Raw genomic sequence first — 17,331 nt, forward strand, 5'->3', positions numbered from 1 at the left:
AGCCAATTGGCGCTGATAATTGGCCACTAACAAGCAATTTTCAACACTAATTGGCAGTAATTATCCAAATCCAATCCAATCTTTAGTTTTATATACCGATTCATCCCTCAGAAAGGGCTTGACTCAGTTAACAAGATTTCCTTAAATGAAGTAGAGTAATTAGAATTTACGCATACAACTTTCTAAGCATATTCTACAAAGTGGGGCACATAAATTCTAAAGCAGGGGTGTCCAACCTGTGGCCCAGTGAAGTATTTTGTGTGGCCCTGGTCAAGGGCGATGCATTGTTTTCCTTTGCTGCCCCTGGGTGTTTACCGTCTTGCCAGCTCCCTCCTGTGTCTTACGTAAGCGTTTGCACGTTTGTGCGTCCCCAGAAACATTTTTTTCGGCCAATGCGGCCCAGTGAAGCCAAAGGTTGGACACCCCTGTTCTAAAGCACGATCTGAAAAGGAGACATGGGCATTCCTAAAAGTTACATGCACTGTTATGGAATACTCCCTACCCATGCAGAGTTTAGGCGCAGGCATTTATACCAGATTTTTGTTGGTGAAAATGGCCACGCCTAAATTTTAGCAGTGGGGCCAGCTGCTACATGTATTCTATAACTTGCGTCTAACTTTAGGCGCGGTTTACAGAATAGCGCTAAGTGCGTTTCTTTTCCGCACTGATTTTTTCCAGCACCATATATAGAATCTGGCTGTAACTATATAAATTCAAGCATCAGTGGTCTCAAGATATTGCTTTTCGTTTTAGAAGTTTGCCAAAAAGCAGGATATGGGGCTCCTTTTACAAAGGCGCGCTAAATTGCCGCACGCGCTAGCCGCTACCGCCTCCTTTTGAGAAGGCGGTAGGTTTTCGGCTAGCGTGCGCTAATCCGGTGGGTGCGCTAAAATGCTTAGTGCACCTTCGTAAAAGGAGCCCATGGTCAAAATCATACCTCATATGTTACTTACATTTGTTTTCCTGCGACAACGTGACAGATTTAAATAAAGTGAAACTCTTAGTTCATTGAAAGACTTCATTTCTTCTCCAAATCCTTCCCGTGGAAACCTTCTCAAGGCATGCTGATACCTCTGTGCCGCTTCTTTCATCTTCCCTTTCTAAGGAGAGAAAAACAGCAAGGGATTTAACCTTCTTTCCTAAAATTCATGTTTGGTTTAATGTTAAGAGCCATTCCCAATTTTTTTTTTCAATATTTAAAGATTGATTGTTACAGTCTTGAATTTTAGGAATTAAAAACCTAAATACTGTATTATTACACAGAGGGATAAATGAGCCCCTTCTTCAGAACGATTACAAGCTAACTGCTACTACCACTTATTTCCATAGGTCTGTCCAACACAGCCTTCACTCCCTTCAGAACTTGCAGACCAATATGATGAAACACTTCTTCAAATTTCATCTAGCATGTTTTAGAGTATCAGACATTAAAACAACAGATGACTGGCTTCACATCTTAGTTCAGTGTTCTTCAACCTTTTGACACCTATGGACTGGTGGAAATAAAATAATTATATTGTGGACTGGCACCGGTCTGTGGACCGGCAGTTGAAGAACACTGGGCTAAGTCGTGGGCCAGACTCCGCCCGTCTACACCCAATCTCCGCCCCAGACCCCGCCCCAATAATAGCACTAATTGTAATACCATTTTTTCAATTCATTTTTCATATATACACACACATACACAATATAATCATATTAACAACACATAATGGTTAACTACAAAATTAAACTACACAAAGCACACTGTATGCTTCTCAATATTCATTCCTACCAGAACACAGATAACCCTACGCAAATACAGGAACAAAAACTAAAAATACTAATATATACAAACAAACCCTAAAATGCAAGACTGCATGCAGTACAACCCCAGAGGAAAAGAAACATGCATTTTTTCCTGAACAGACAGCAGATGTAAATCAATCACTAAATTAAAAAATAAAATCATTCCCCCTACTGTTGTTGTTTCCCTCCCTCCATGCTGTGCCTTGCCTTCTGGCATGCCCCCGGTGTTATTTTCGGGCCAGCTCCCTCTTCCTCAGTGCTGCAATGCACAAAGCCTTGGGCAGCAGCTCCTCGCTTGTCCCGCACCTCATCTGGAAGCCTTCCCTCTGACATTGCGACATCAGAGAGAAGGCTTCTGGTTCAGGTGCAGGACACACGCAGGAGCCACTGCCCACGGCTTTGTACACTGCAGCACTGAGGAAGAGGGAGCCAGCCCGAAGACAACGCTGCATCGATCACACTGTGGACCGGCAACTGAAGAGCACTGAATGGGGTCCGATGCATGTGCCGGCAGGAAATTTCTACGGACCGGCGGTTGAAGAACACTGGCTTAGGTGACTTACGTTTGTCTCTCCTATCAAATAAAATCAATAGGGAAAAAAATCCACAGAGATGAATTTTAATTCCAGAGAGTGGGATGAAGGCTGCTGACTCTAGGAAGGCACTTAGTGAGCATGATATTTAGGACCGAGAGTAAAAATCAAAACAGCAGAGAGAAATTCAGTGTGAGAAACAATCAGAACACTGCTTTCTAGACATATTATGGAAAGTGACATACATGGATCCAAAAGAACAAAGAACCGCAGGATGACTAATACCTAAGGTGACCATATGTCCCAATTTGAACAGGAACATCCCGTTTTTAGATCCCCTGTCCTGTTGTCCTCGCACACAGCTTCGGGACGCCGAAATGTCCCGTTTTCAGGGACAGCATCACAACGCTGTGCGCGGGGCCAACGGGACAGGCGATTGCTTCCCCTCCCTCCCTGCCGCACTAAGGACACAGGAAGGGGCACTAAGGACATAGGAAGGAAGCACTGGGGGCACTACAGACATATGAAGGAAGGAGGGAGGGAGGGAATAGAAAAGGACAATTGTTGGGGCTGAGTGCAGAAAGAAAGAAATGAAAGAAAGGATGCACATTCAGAAGGAAACGCAACCAGAGACTCATGAAATCACCAGACAGCAAAGGTAGGAAAAATGATTTTATTTTCAATTTAGTGATCAAAATGTGTCGGTTTTGAGAATTTATATCTGCTGTCTATATTTTGCACTATATTTGTCTATTTTTCTATAGTTACTGAGGTGACATTGCATATTTTAAAGTCATCTGCCTTGACATCTTTGAAAACCCCCCAAATATAAATGATAATTAACATTTTCTCTGCGTATAGTATGCTTTGTCGGGTTTTTTTATTTTATGGTTACCATTATGAATTAATAAGATATTATGTGTACATGAAAAATGAATGGAAGAAATTGGTGGCAGGATTGGTGGGTGGGGCTAGGGTGGGATTGGGGAGGGGCTAGGGCGGGACTGACAATTAATAGATGTCCCGTTTTGATGAAAAAAAATAAATGGTCACGTTACTAATACCTGTTTGACTAGTTCACATTATTAACAATTCAATGCTGAAAAATAAGCAAACTCCAAAAAAAAACAGAATCAACTTACTTTGTACAATATGTTTCCTTCATCCATTAACTTCTGTAGTAGAATAATCAAGATATCTGGTTTGGAAGTAGCCATTGCCCATGCTGCATTTCCTGTGAATGGAGCACATTATTTTATCAATTAACTATAACATTGATGAATAGCTGAATCTTTAGGGTAGGTGGAAAGCCGTTTTATGTGGAGTGGAGTGAAGCAGTGCTGGTGGCCGGGGGGGATGGGAGGTGGAACGAATCAAGCGAGTTTCCCTTACTTTCTATGGGGAAACTCGCTTTGATATACGAGTAAATTGGTTTACGAGCATGTTTCTGGAACAAATTATGCTCGTAAACCAAGGTTCCACTGTACTACTTTTATTATTAATTATTTCTATAGCGTAAAGAATCTATTTGGGGGTGGGGAGTGGAGAAGCAATGCTGGACCTGAGTAGAAAAATTCCATCCAATCTACCCAATTGTGCCAATTTGGGCTTCTGGTGTCATTTATTATGTTACATTTGAAAAATCATTACATTGAGAAAAAAGTAAGTCTTGTTTGACTACGTAAATAAAATAAATGCCTACCCTTAGAAAAATAATCTTTGCTCCTGTTTTTAGTTGTGGCCTCATTCAACCATGAGTCAAGTATAATGACCAAATAAAAATTTCAGATCACGGTGGTTTAGTATGAATTGACACGTTATTACTAGTAGGCAAACTTTACAAAGTTGGATAAATTTCAACGTAATATCAGAGACCTTTTCCCCTAAAAGAAACTAAGTAACAGGCCTTAATTCAAGAGTCAGCATTTTGTGGCTCCTCAGCCTCATTTGGCTCCTTCAGGACATGAAAGCATCTTCAAAGTTACATAGTAACATAGTAAATGACAGCAGATAAAGACCTGAACGGTTCATCCAATGTGCCCATTAGTTATACCCATTAAAATATATGATTAAATTAACTTGTCTCTTCTTTCTGGGCCATAAACTAAAGTCCACCTGGTACTGTCCTAGGTTCTAAATGCTGAAGTTGCCGTTCAAACTCACTCCTGCCTATCCAACCATCTCGTTGTTTTCAGGATATCTACTGTAAAGTCTGGCCAGTAACATCCTCATGTTCCAAGTTAGTGGAGTTCCCACTGATGCCCTCCCCAGCCCAAGCTACACCGAATCACCATATATGGGACACAGACCGTGCAAGTCAGTCCAGTACTGGCCTTAGCTCTTTAATTTACACTCTTCATTGTCCAATTAGAGATCCTCTATGTTTATCCCACGCTTTTTTGAATTCCATCACCATTTTCCTCTCTACCAATTCCCTCGGGAGGGCATACCAGGCATCTACCACCCTCTCCATGAAAAAGAATTTCCTAACATTGCTCCTGAGTCTTCCTCCCTGCAACCTCTAATTATGCCCTCTAGTTTTACCACTTTCTCTTCTCTGGAAAAGATTTGGTTCTATATTAATACCTTTCAAGTATTTAAATGTCTGTATCATATCTTCCCTGTCTCTCTTCTCCTCCAGTTGTCTCTGCCCGTGAGGAAGATGGCCTAACAGCCCATGTGGGCTGACAACACCAACACATCACCTCACATCTCTTCCTTTTTCCAGACCAGTATGGCTGCTGACATCGTTGCAAAAGAGAAAGGAGCATGCAGAAGGCACAAGAGGATGTTGTATGGAGAGGACACCTCATGGGTATACAAAGTTGAGATACATTTTAAGTAACCTGAATGGGAAGATCAGCAAGTAGAAAGGAGATGGATATACTGTTAGCCTCAGTGGGTGGGGAAAAAGAAAGTGGCTCTAAGATTTTTTTAATGGGTGGAAGACAATCTATAAATACTAATACAATGTAAAAAAAAACAATTAAAAAAATATATGTGGCACAACTCGGAAGTAGACGATTGATTCTAACATGGCTAAAACATGGTTTATGAGGCCTATATTAATGACTATATTGAAAAGAAATCTATTAAGCATAATACATGCTTTCGTTGAATCTATTACAACACACCAAGTATAATTTATCCAATGCTGTCTGTAAGATAAGGTCATTCAGAAGAGCTATTGTGTTTCGTTATTCCGATGCAACGCACCTTTATTTTAAAGGCATGTACTGAAACTTACTGTACCTAATTTGGCTCCTTTTCTTAGAAGAGTAACCACCACTGATGTATTCCGACATCCAATTGCTCTGTCCAGTGGACGCATACCACTGAAGTCGACATGCTCTATCATTGCTCCTTTCTCTACTAAATATTGTACCTAGGTCAAAAAAAAGTATAAAACACAATAAGCAGCTTGGCTAATACTGAAGGGATACTACTTACATTTTTACATTGTGATCATGTACTCCATTTTAGTTTTGGAGGTGGGAGTGTTCAAACTGTAGTACAGCCTGAAAGACCTTTTGTGAACCTATGTAATGCCAGAACCAAACTATCATGGATTATCTATAGCAAAGCACACTGGACTTGTGACACTGCAGAAGTGCCAAGCTGCTTGTGTATGAAGAAGATATTGTTCACAAATAATGCATTATCAGTTTCTGAGACCACAAATGGCTTCTCTTCAGATGAAATCCATTGAAGGTGGCACATGTTTGGCTTCTGACAGCTTATGTAATACACAGTGCCTAGATAATACTGTACTTAGTGCAATAAAAGGTATTTCAGTCTGCAGCCATTTAGCTTCCTTTGGGATCTGAAAGGCAAATAAAACTCTGTACAGTAAAATGGATGTGGAATTAGTCCAGAAATTGCACTATAGTATAAGTGATTAGATAATGGACACATTTCTTAAGGGGATAACTGCCTTGCAGGAAGAGCCCATGTGTGCAGTTCTGGTCACCGTATCTAAATAAAGATATAGTAGAATTAGAAAAGGTACAGAGAAGGGTGATGAAAATGATAAAAAGTTTGGGATGACTTCCTTATGAGGAAAGGCTAAAACGGCTAGGGCTCTTCAGCTTGGAGAAGAGACAGCTCAGGGGTGATATGATAGAGGTCTATAAAATACTGAGTGGAGTGGAAAGGGTAGATGTGCATCGCTTGTTCACTCTTTCCAAAAATACTAGGACTAGGGGGCATGCGATGTAGCAGATTCAAAACAAACCAGAGAAAATATTTCTTCACACAACATGTAATTAAACACTGGAATTTGTTACTGAAGAATGTGGTGAAATTAGTTAGCTTAGTGGGGTGTAAAAAAGGTTTGGATAATTTACTAAAAGAGAAGTCCACAGGCAATTATTGAGATGGTTTAGGGACATCCACTGCTTATTCCTAGAATAAACAACATAAAATCTGTTTTACTCCTTGGGATCTTGCTAAGTATTTGGGACCTGGGTTGGCCACTGTTGGAAACAGGATACTGGGCTTGATGGACCTTCGGTCTGTCCCAGTTTGGCAATTCTTATGTTCTTATAGTTCCTCTTCAGAGAAGAACCAAACCCTGCCTGTTTCATTTCTGTGTACCTGGCCCGACTACCACCATTGTGCCTTCCCTGACACTGTCAAGCTGTATGCAGTATCCAAACAAATAGAAGTGATAATGATCTGCATTTTCATAAAAATATATTCTAAAAACATTCACAAAAATATATTCAACCAATGTTAAATCCTAATTTTTAACAGCACAATCACTAAGGCCCTGAATCTGTATAGTGCGTCTAAAGTTAGGCATAGTTTGGAAGTCCTCGCAGGTGCGATTCTGCAAAATTTAGACGTCCATTAGAGAATCATGTACAGCGTCGCTCAGTGTTGGATAGACGTCCATATTTTTAGATGTCCGTTAGAGAATTGCTTTTTAGGTGGAAGTTAGATGTTCAACCAATGTCCTTGTCCAATCAGAATGGTGCACAAAAAAGTGTCTTCCAACTCATCTGATGAATTCAATATCTTTATTTATCCAAAGTAATTCAATGACTCGACATGTACACGTTTCGGCCTCCCGGCCTGCATCAGGAGTCTTTGGGTGTAAAATGGGGTATGAGGTCTTTTACCAGCCAATCAATCCGTTGCTTTATGATAAAGACCCATGCTCCACTAATCTGCAAGGAAATCATCTCCTCCAGCCGTCCTCTTCAAACAGAACTCCTGGGTCTTTATCATAAAGCAACGGATTGATTGGCTGGTAAAAGACCTCATACCCCATTTTACACCCAAAGACTCCTAAGACTCCTGATGCAGGCCGGGAGGCCGAAACGTGTACAGGTCGAGTCATTGAGTTACTTTGGATAAATAAAGATACTGAATTCATCAGATGAGTTGGAAGACACTTTTTTGTGCACCATTCTGATTGGACAATTCCACTTTGGTTTTGCTTTTTTGAGTTTTGTGGATTTGTTTCCCCTGTTCTTGTGTGCAATCAATGTCCTTAACATTATAATTTTTTATTATTATAACGTTATTAGAATGGTGATTTTATGCTGTTATTCAATATAATTGTGAAATGCTTGCACCACACTATTTTTAAAAAAATCTGTTTAATCTTGTTATTTATTTTTCTCCTGTGATAGGGAGTGAGTGGATTTGAACCAGTAATGTGATATGATACCTTAGGGATCTGCTAAGGTATGATCTCCTCAGGTATCATATCACAGTCGCCTGAAGAAAGCAGCTCTAACTCAATGGTTTAAAGCAGTGTTCTTCAACCTTTTTATACCAATGGACACTGATATATAGCATAACTCTTGTCATAGTCCTGCTTTGTAGATTTAAATTTGAAAGTAATTATGGAGTTTATTGCAACAAAACCAACCAAATCTCCTATTCTACAAAATCGCTTTAAATCTCCCCCCCTCGGACACTGTTCTGCTTACTGGCGTGTTTGTTTCTGTATTGCACAAACATAGCTTTTCTACTCTGGCAAGGTCTATTGCAGGGGTGTCAAACTCAATCACATTAAGGGGCTGAAATCCAAAACACAGGCTAAGTCGCGGGCCAGACCCCACCCAATCTCCACCCCAGACCCCGCCCCTATAATAGTACTAATTGTAATACTATTTTTCCCATTCATTTTTCATATATACACACAATATAATCTTATTAACAACACATAATGGTTAACCACAAAATTAAACTACACAAAGCACACTGTATGCTTCTCAACATTCATTCCTACCAGAACACAGATAACCCTTATGCAAATATGGGACCAAAAACTAAAAGTACTTATACAAACCAACCAACCAACCCTAAGATGCAAGACTCTGCATGCAGTACAACCCCAGAGAAAAATAAAAAAATGCATTTCTCCCTGAACAGTGCAAAATACAAACAGCAGATGCAAATTCTCAAAATTGACACAATTGAATCACTAAATTCAAAAATAAAATCATTCCCTCTACATTTGTCGTCTCCCTCTCTCCATGCTGTGCCTCAATTAGGTTCCTTACCTTCTGGCCTTCTCCTGCCTGGCTGTTTTATACCACCCCAGGTGTCATCTTCTGGCTGGCTCCCTCTTCTTCACTGCCGTAATGCACAAAGCCGCGGGCAACAGCTCCTTGCATGTCCCACGCCTCACCTGGAAGCCTTCCCTCTGACGTTATGACATCAGAGAGAAGGGCTTCCAGTTCAGGCGCAGAACAGGTGTAGGAACCGCTACCCATGGCACTGCGGCAATGAGGAAGAGGGAGCCAGCCAGAAGATAATGTCGCATCGATCGCACCGCAGACTGGCAGATGAAGAACACTGTCTCGAGCCCGATGCACGTGCCGGCCCTGTGGACTGCAGGAAATTTCTGCGGACCAGCACCGGTCCGGTGGTTGAAGAACACTGGTTTAAAGCACTGCTTTCATTGTCTAAAGGTCATGGGTTTGAATTCTTAAAGTGCCAGTGCACTGTTTACTGTTTGTGCCGAAGCTCCATGGATGACGTCACCCACATGTGAGAATATCTGCCTGCTGTCTCATAACAACACCTGTTACGGTAAGTAACTGTATTTTCTACAACCTCAAATTTATTTCAGGTACTAAAGCTTAAAAATGAACGTAGGCACAAAAGATTTGAAAATAATATTACTTACAATATCTGCATCTCCATAAAAGGCAGCTAAATCCAAGGGAGTTCGTCCATTCTTGTCTGTTTGATCTATTGTTGCTCCTCTTTCCACTAAGCGCTGCACCACTAATCTATGACCCTTCAAACAGGCCCAACTTAACGATGATAGTCCTTCTTTGTCCAATGACTCTATGGCTGCTCCTTCAATAGATCAAATATATCAAGATAATAAACACTGCTGGTCTATAATTTTTAAACAAACTGAAAAGTCCTACATCAATCATGACAATTCCAGTTTTAAATGATCAAGTAGCTGGACAACGGTAAAAATCAAATTTTTTTTAGAATATCAAATAGCCATAAATATTCTGCTATAAGCCAACTATCAAATATTAGAAAATGAATTTTAGAAACATTTTCATTATATGTAGAATTTTAAAAAATGGAAAAATCTATTCAAAAGTCCAGACTAGTGCCTAGTGTAAAAAGGAACCAAGTTTGATTATTGGCCCTCAAATCTTGGGTTAGCTGGGAATGTTACAGAGCTTTGGGGGTGGGGGAGAAGAGTTGGCCATTGTACAACTGCAACATCCAATTGTCAAATTCTGGGGTAAATGCAAGGTTCCAGAAGAAGTTCTGGGGATATAGCCACTAGCTGAGGGTTAGCACTGTAATTAATACTTAGACTAGATTAATGGTGGCTTTTACAAAGCTGCAGTAGAGGTTTCTACCGTGGGCTGGTGAGGTAAATGTTGCGATGCTCATAGAATACTTATGAGCGTTGAAGCATTTACCTCACTGGCCCGCGGTTGAAACCTCTACCATGGCTTTTTAAAAGGAGCCCTAAGTTGAGAGTGAATACAAAATAGGGGAAACAAATCCATAGATAGTTGTGCAGAATTTAAAGGTGCCGGGGGGCTGCGACAGAATTTAATGGTGCCTGGGATGGAATTTAAAGGTGCCTGGGATGGAATTTAAAGGTGCCTGGGATGGAATTTAAAGGTGCCTGGGGGCTGGGACGGAATTTAAAGGTGCCGGGGGAGGGAGATATGTAAAAGTGATTATTGATTGGGGGGGGGGGGTCTGGGATGGAATTTAAAGGTACCGGGTATATATTAGTATACAATTTGATTCAGAATTTTTTTTTCTTGTTTTCCTCCTCTAAATTTAGGGTGCGTCTTATAGCGCGAAAAAAAACTGTAAATGCTGTAAAGTGCCCAGCATTGTTACTGTAAGCTTTATTATAACAAAGTCTCAACAAGGATCCAGGTTTCGGCATCAACAGATGCCTTCATCAGGGGACAAGTTATTCTATGTTCCTTAGACTCTGTTGCCTTTTTTCCCGTTTGCTCTTATGCTTTGAAGGTAAGTTCTCTCTCGCTTTGTTTGTTGTGTATAATTGAGCAAGGCAGAATATTAGTGACTACCGTGCATTTTTGAAATACCATGATGTACACAATAGATGTCTTCACAACAAGACACTTAATATTCTTGCCAATTTTTGGATGAAAATCGTATATGTTATGTTCAAAATACATTTTTTTTTAAACCCCTGCTTTCATCTTAGAAAGAAACTTCAACAAAATGATTACATATTAATTTAAAACTGTCCACAAGATTCTTACCCTCTGAAAGTAGGAATTCCACAGTACTTAAGTGTCCCTCACAGGAAGCTACCATAAGGGGTGTCCTGCCTTGCTTGTCACTCATGTTAACATCACACCCATTTTCTAGAAGTAGTCTAGCAATCTGAAAAACAAGTCTTTTTTTGTTTATGCTTTATTTCATACATATAAAAGAATTATGAGACATTATCACAAAGATGCTATTATCCCTTGAAGGTAAAATCTTGAGCACAAGTAGTAAACATTGCTAAAGAAATAATTTTTCTGCCCTTATGTAGATACATTGAGTTCAGCTTCTCCTTGGAAGATACTCACTCACATACCGATTCTAAATTAATTTGATTATTGTAATTCTGTTTATTCTAGACTGAATAAGTCTCCAAGCAAAAAGACATTTTCAAATGATATAAACTTTTCTGCAGTTCCAGGAATTTGATAGATATCTTTAGATAGACCACCACTGGTTACATTTCTCTTCCTGCTATATAGTCAAAACCATGTCATCAGTTCACCAGGCTTTACCTAAAATATCCCCAGCCTATATCTCAGATCTGCTGGTTGCATACTCTCTTTTTCACCTTCTTAAATCCTCAGTGATGTCCCTCTCATTTTCTCACCAAACATAATTAAACTCATGCTGACCTGACATACTACCACCTGTTATTTGGCACCTTCAGTAAGGAATTCTTTTCCAATCTACCTGTTCTTTGAATTCTCATACCCAAGCTTCAGTAAAATAAAGAAAGATAATCATCTATCTTGAAGATGTGTCTAATGGTCCTGAATGCTAGGGTTATGCATCTGAAACCACAAGTTGTTTACAGAATGCTGTCAATCATCTTCTGAACTCCACCCCCTTTCCAAAGAACTGCTCCTGCCCCTTCAGTTTGTACAAAAGCAATTAAAAAATGCTGTAATGACAGACTTAACTAGAAGGAGGGAAACATCTCTGACACTACAATTCTATTCTGCTCTGTAACCAACATATCCGTTAACATTATAACATTCAAGTAACTGATCAAAACAAATACAAAAAACTGAGCAAACCAGCACTAATCTTATATAGAACTTATAGCTACTCACATATCCTGCTATCAAACAGAGACTTAAACCAGACTTTACTTTCTTAAGTATTTTCCTTTTTTTTTTTATCCTCAGTTCCTTTGAGAGGCAGAGAATTCTCCAAATTCAGACTGATCTTAAGGCAGAAGGCAGACGAAGCCCACTGACAGGGCAGGGCTTTAGGACCACTAGACACATCTACAAAAAAGAAGATTATCGAGGTAAGAACCTAATCTTTCTTTCTAGTGCAATGGTGGTCTAGTGGTCCTGAATGCTAGGGACATACCAAAGCAGTCCCTGGAGTCTAGGGTGGGCCCGCTGAGCTTGCCTTCAAAATGGAGGACCCAAATGTGGCATCTTTCCAGGCTGCTACATCCACCCTACAGAACCTGGTAAAGGTATGAGGGGTAGACCAAGTAGCTGCTCTACAGATTTCCTTGGGCGAAACCACCCAAGTCTCCGCCCATGAGGTAGTGACTTCTCTAGTGGAGTGCACTTTCAATGCGATCAGTGACTGCTTACCACAGCCCACATATATGAAGGAAATGGACATTTTAATCCATCTGGAAATTGAGGCTTTAGACCTCGGCCTCCCTGACTTGACAAGACTGGTCAGAACTAGAGAATGACACGGTGAAAAAATTGGTCCCCGTCACCGCCCCGTCACCGTCTCACCATCCTCTGCACCGCCCCGTCACCGCCATTCCATTCACCGCCCCGTCACCGCCACTGCCATCCCATTCACCGCCCCGTCACCGCCACTGCAACCCCATTCACCGCCCCGTCACCGTCACCGTCGCATACATAAAAGCCTCAAACGGGTACGATTTTATATAATTTTCTTTATTTACGTTTAAAGGAAACATTCAGTAAAACTTTAAAACTTTAAAACTTTGTTTAATATTACTTAAAAACTTTAAAACTTTAAAACTTTGTTTAATATTACTTAAAAACTATACAAAAACAAAACACGACATGTACTTTTAATAGTTCTTATTTTTTAACCCGTGGATGAACAACAAATCATCCACAATCTCTGGATTCAGTCTAGTTCTCCTTTCACAAAAACAGTCCTAATTGAAACCTCTAATATGGCTTACTAAAAGAGACTAGCTTAGCTACTCTTTCCAATAGCATACATTAAATAGAAATGGTTTAAGAATAATTTTGAATTTATCTTACTGCCTGTAGGTGGAAAGGGCTACGCACACACCTATCTGTTAGTATGCAGCGCTATAGCTGCCCTAAATAGTTAGCACCAATGGTTCTGTAAGGGGGAGACGGACTGCCTCCCACCCTCCCTCCTTAAAACCCATAGTACATAATTGTGCATTCTAAATTGCAAAAACAAACCAACCCCCAAACAGTAAAATAAAGCTGGACAGTCCGGAAATTAACTTTCTCTCGCCCTCTTAATCCCCAGCCTCTAAACGTTTCCATACTATCAAACTCCCCACATCCTACCTTCGTACTCTTCGCTGTCACCGAAACTGAGCAGCAGCGGCTCTTTGATAGCGTGCGGGTCGCCGAAACTCCTACACCTCGCCTAAAACCCAACCTTGAAGACGTCCCGCACCGACGTCCCGCCCTCCTCTGACGCAGCTTCGCCTCCCGCCCTCCCCCCCCCCCTCTGACGGAACTTCCTGTTTCCGGGAGGGCAGGCGCGGCAGAGGGAAAGCTCCGGGGCCGTCGCAGGCCGGTGATCTCGAAAACAAGTTCGGAGGTAGGGCTGGTGGGGGTTGAGATGGAGGGGGGGATGTGGTGCTATGGGGGGGGGGGAGGAAGAGCGAGAGAAAGAAAGGGAAAGGGAGTTCTTAAACTATATGTCCCATTTTGTGTCTGTTCACGAACACGGTGAAACACGGGTGAATAGCGGTTCTTAGAAGGGGGGACATTGGCCTGCGGGGACAAAGTCATTCACCGTTTCCGCGGTCGGTGAATGACCTTGTCCCCGTCACCGCAGCGACTATTATTTTTCTTCCCCGTTTTCGGCGGTGACCCGCGGTCTAAATTCGGTGGCCGCGGGTAAACCGTCACCGTGTCATTCTCTAGTCAGAACAAACAGGTGATCCGATACGCAAAATTCATTGGTAACTTTTAGGTACTGGAGAAGCACTCGCTTGACATCCAGCATATGCAATGCTTTATCCTTTTTCTTAGACACTGTAGGGTGAAAAGCGGGCAGGCCGAGTGGAAGGCCAAGACAGAACCGTGCACAAGGAGTACCCTGTTTCTGTAAATTATTAACTTGGAAACTTGTCTCGCTGACATAATCATCACCAGAAACACTGTTTTAACTGTAAGATCTAGAAGGGAAGCCTCCTGTAAGAGCTAATACGGAGCTCTACTAAGACTTTGTTAAGATTTCAGGAAGTGAAAGGGAGACACACCGGAGGGCACAACCAAAGAGCCCCTTTAATGAACCAGGCGACATCTGGGTGAAGAGTCAGAGAGCATCTTTTCCCCCAAGCTTGGAAACAGGAAAAGCCTGCTATCTGCACCTTCAGTGATCCAACCAACAGGCCCTTCTGAATCCCTCGTGTAAAAATAGGAGTACAGAAATCAGAGCTCATATGGGCTCTACATCATCCACAGCACACCAGTGCTGAAAGGACTTCCAGATCCTGGCATAGGCTGCTACTGTCAATGGCTTTTTAGCTCTAAGCAGAGTTGAAATGACCATGTCTGAATAACCCTTGCTTGTCAGGGATGCCCGCTCAAGAGCAATAATGCCCAAAATGTTCCAGATTCTTGATAAGGACTGGCCCCTGAGTGAGAACATCCACTTGGACTGGCAGTCTGAGGCCATTGTCCCTATGGAGGCAAACTAGGTCTGCACATTGGTCTATGGGGCCAATCGGGTGCCACTAGGGCTACCAAACCCGTCTGACTCGCAATCCTGTGGATGACTCACACTAGCATGGGCCACAGGGAAAACAAATACAAGAGTCCTTTCTCCTGCCATGGTTGGATTAATGCATCCAACTCCACACTTCGGGGCTTGTATCTTTGGCTGTAAAAGCGATCCACCTTTGTGTTTATAGCCGAGGCCATCAGATCCATCTGTGGATGCCCTCACTGCTAAATTATGGAGGTGAACACTTGTGGGTGAGAGAGACTATTCCTCCAGGTTGAGAGTCTGATAACCGAGAAAGTTGTCCTGCACATTTTACACTCCTGTTATGTGCATGGCTGAGAGGGCCTGCAAATGAGCTTTGGCCCAATGAAATAGGAGTTGCACTTCTAGGCGTAATGAGGCACTTCTGGTGCCTCCTTGCCTGTTGACATAGACCACCACAGCCTCATTGTCCAAGAAGGCTCTGACTGCCTTGTCTTCCAGAGACATCTCCAGTACCTGAAGCACTAGTCAACTGGCTCTGAGTTCCAGTTGATTTATGGACCATTTTAAGGACATGGCAATACTCGAGAGGGTCCAGAGGAGAGCAACGAGGATGATAAAGGGTATGGAGAACCTCTCATATGCCAAACGGTTAGACAGGCTGGGGCTCTTTACCCTGGAAAAGCGGAGACTGAGAGGGGACATGATACAGACTTATAAAATCATGAAAGGCATAGAGAAGGTGGAGAGGGACAGATTCTTTAGACTAGCAGGGGCAACTAAAACAAGAGGTCACTCAGAAAAACTGAGAGGAGACAGATTCAAAGCGAATGCAAGAAAGTTCTTCTTCACTCAACGGGTGGTAGACACCTGGAACGCGCTTCCCGGAGAGGTGATAAGCCAGAGTACAATTCTGGGGTTCAAAAAGGGACTGGATGACTTCCTGGAAGCGAAGGGAATAACGGGATACAGATAGAGGTTTACCTCACAGGACACTGAGCAAATAGGGTATGGACTTTTTAGGTTAGGTAGGGAACATTTTCAGGTCATGGACCTGGAGGGCCGCCGCGGGAGCAGACTGCCGGGCGCGATGGACCCCTGGTCTGACCCGGCAGAGGCAATGCTTATGTTCTTATGCTGAGCCAATGTCCAATGACCCACGCTGCTCCTTGTGATCCTGGGCAAGTCACTTAATCCCCCCATTTCCCCAGGTACATTAGATTGTGAGCCTGCCAGGACAGACAGGGAAAACTGCTTGAGTACCTGAATAAATCCATCTAAACGTTCTGAGCTCCCCTGGGAGAACGGTATAGAAAATTGAATGAATGAATAAACAAATGAGAGCCAGAAGCTTGCTGTCTGCTACCCTTGCTGAACCTCTGTTATGATTCTTGACAGGACCTCTGTCAACTTGGCCTACTGCATAAAGATGGAATCTTTGAGAGCCTCGAACATTCCCAAGGCTCATACTGAGTCACCTGGGGTCTGCTGTCTGGCAAGGCCTTAGGGCCAACAAGTAATCCAAACGCTTGACAAATAGCATCTACCCTTGAAAAGGAAGCCTGCTTAGTGTGGCTTTAGAGGTTGAATCCCCTGCCCATCGTCTGTTCCAGAGCATGTGTAGGGCAGAGATAGCATAAGTTGACACTTTGCTCATAATTTTAATGATATCATACAGAGCATCTGCTACATAATCCACCCCAGATAGGAGCATTTGGGGATCTCCATTTTTCTCCAAGGCCAGGACTTGAGATAGATGGGGTTAGCAAACACATGCCAAAAAGAAAGCCATATTTTCTGCCATAACCCTAGGGCCAAAACTTCAAATTGCTGCTTGAGAACTACATCAACTTTACAGTCATGAGTATCCTTTAACATCACACCTCCTTCACTAGTCAAGGAGGTTCATTTTGTGACCTGCGCCACTAGCGAATCCACTTTTGGATTGAACCCTTTCGCCTTCCCCCCACTCTAAGGCACACAACGCAAGAAAATGTTTGACAACCTTCTAGCAACACAAGCAGCAAAAATCAACCATTCCATCTCCAATCTTATGACAATATCAGACAACTTCAAAACATTCAGAAAAGAAATCAAAACCCTGCTTTTCAAAAAATTCATCCAAATATCTTAATCCCTCCTCTTTTACCTCCAGAAGATTCACCTACCTTCAGATAACCTTCCCCCAAATTACCCACCTTAACACCTTCCAATTAAACAAATACCATAAATAGATTGTAACCTACCCTCTCTAACTGCATTCCGTATGTATTTTTCATACAGTTCTTCACTGTCAGTTTAATTTCCATCCTATAAAGTCACATAGAATTTTTCTTTTTTCAACCATCTTTATTTTCTCTTC

At 42.0% G+C, this 17,331-nt stretch overlaps 1 protein-coding gene across 4 annotated transcripts in view; it reads right to left on the reverse strand.

The window, feature by feature from the left end:
* Positions 1–17,331, reverse strand: part of TANC1 (tetratricopeptide repeat, ankyrin repeat and coiled-coil containing 1) — a 294,220-nt gene that overhangs the window by 8,971 nt on the left and 267,918 nt on the right. For all 4 annotated transcript variants that reach the window (XM_033945447.1, XM_033945446.1, XM_033945448.1 and 1 more), the window contains 5 exons: positions 11,069–11,192; positions 9,469–9,644; positions 5,574–5,706; positions 3,464–3,555; positions 954–1,100 (listed from right to left, as the gene is read on the reverse strand). In XM_033945447.1, coding sequence (XP_033801338.1) covers positions 954–1,100; positions 3,464–3,555; positions 5,574–5,706; positions 9,469–9,644; positions 11,069–11,192 — 672 coding nt within the window. The remainder of the gene's footprint in view (positions 1–953; positions 1,101–3,463; positions 3,556–5,573; positions 5,707–9,468; positions 9,645–11,068; positions 11,193–17,331) is intronic.

Source organism: Geotrypetes seraphini, chromosome 5 (assembly GCF_902459505.1).
Source record: "Geotrypetes seraphini chromosome 5, aGeoSer1.1, whole genome shotgun sequence".
Classification (NCBI taxonomy): Eukaryota; Metazoa; Chordata; class Amphibia; order Gymnophiona; family Dermophiidae; genus Geotrypetes; species Geotrypetes seraphini.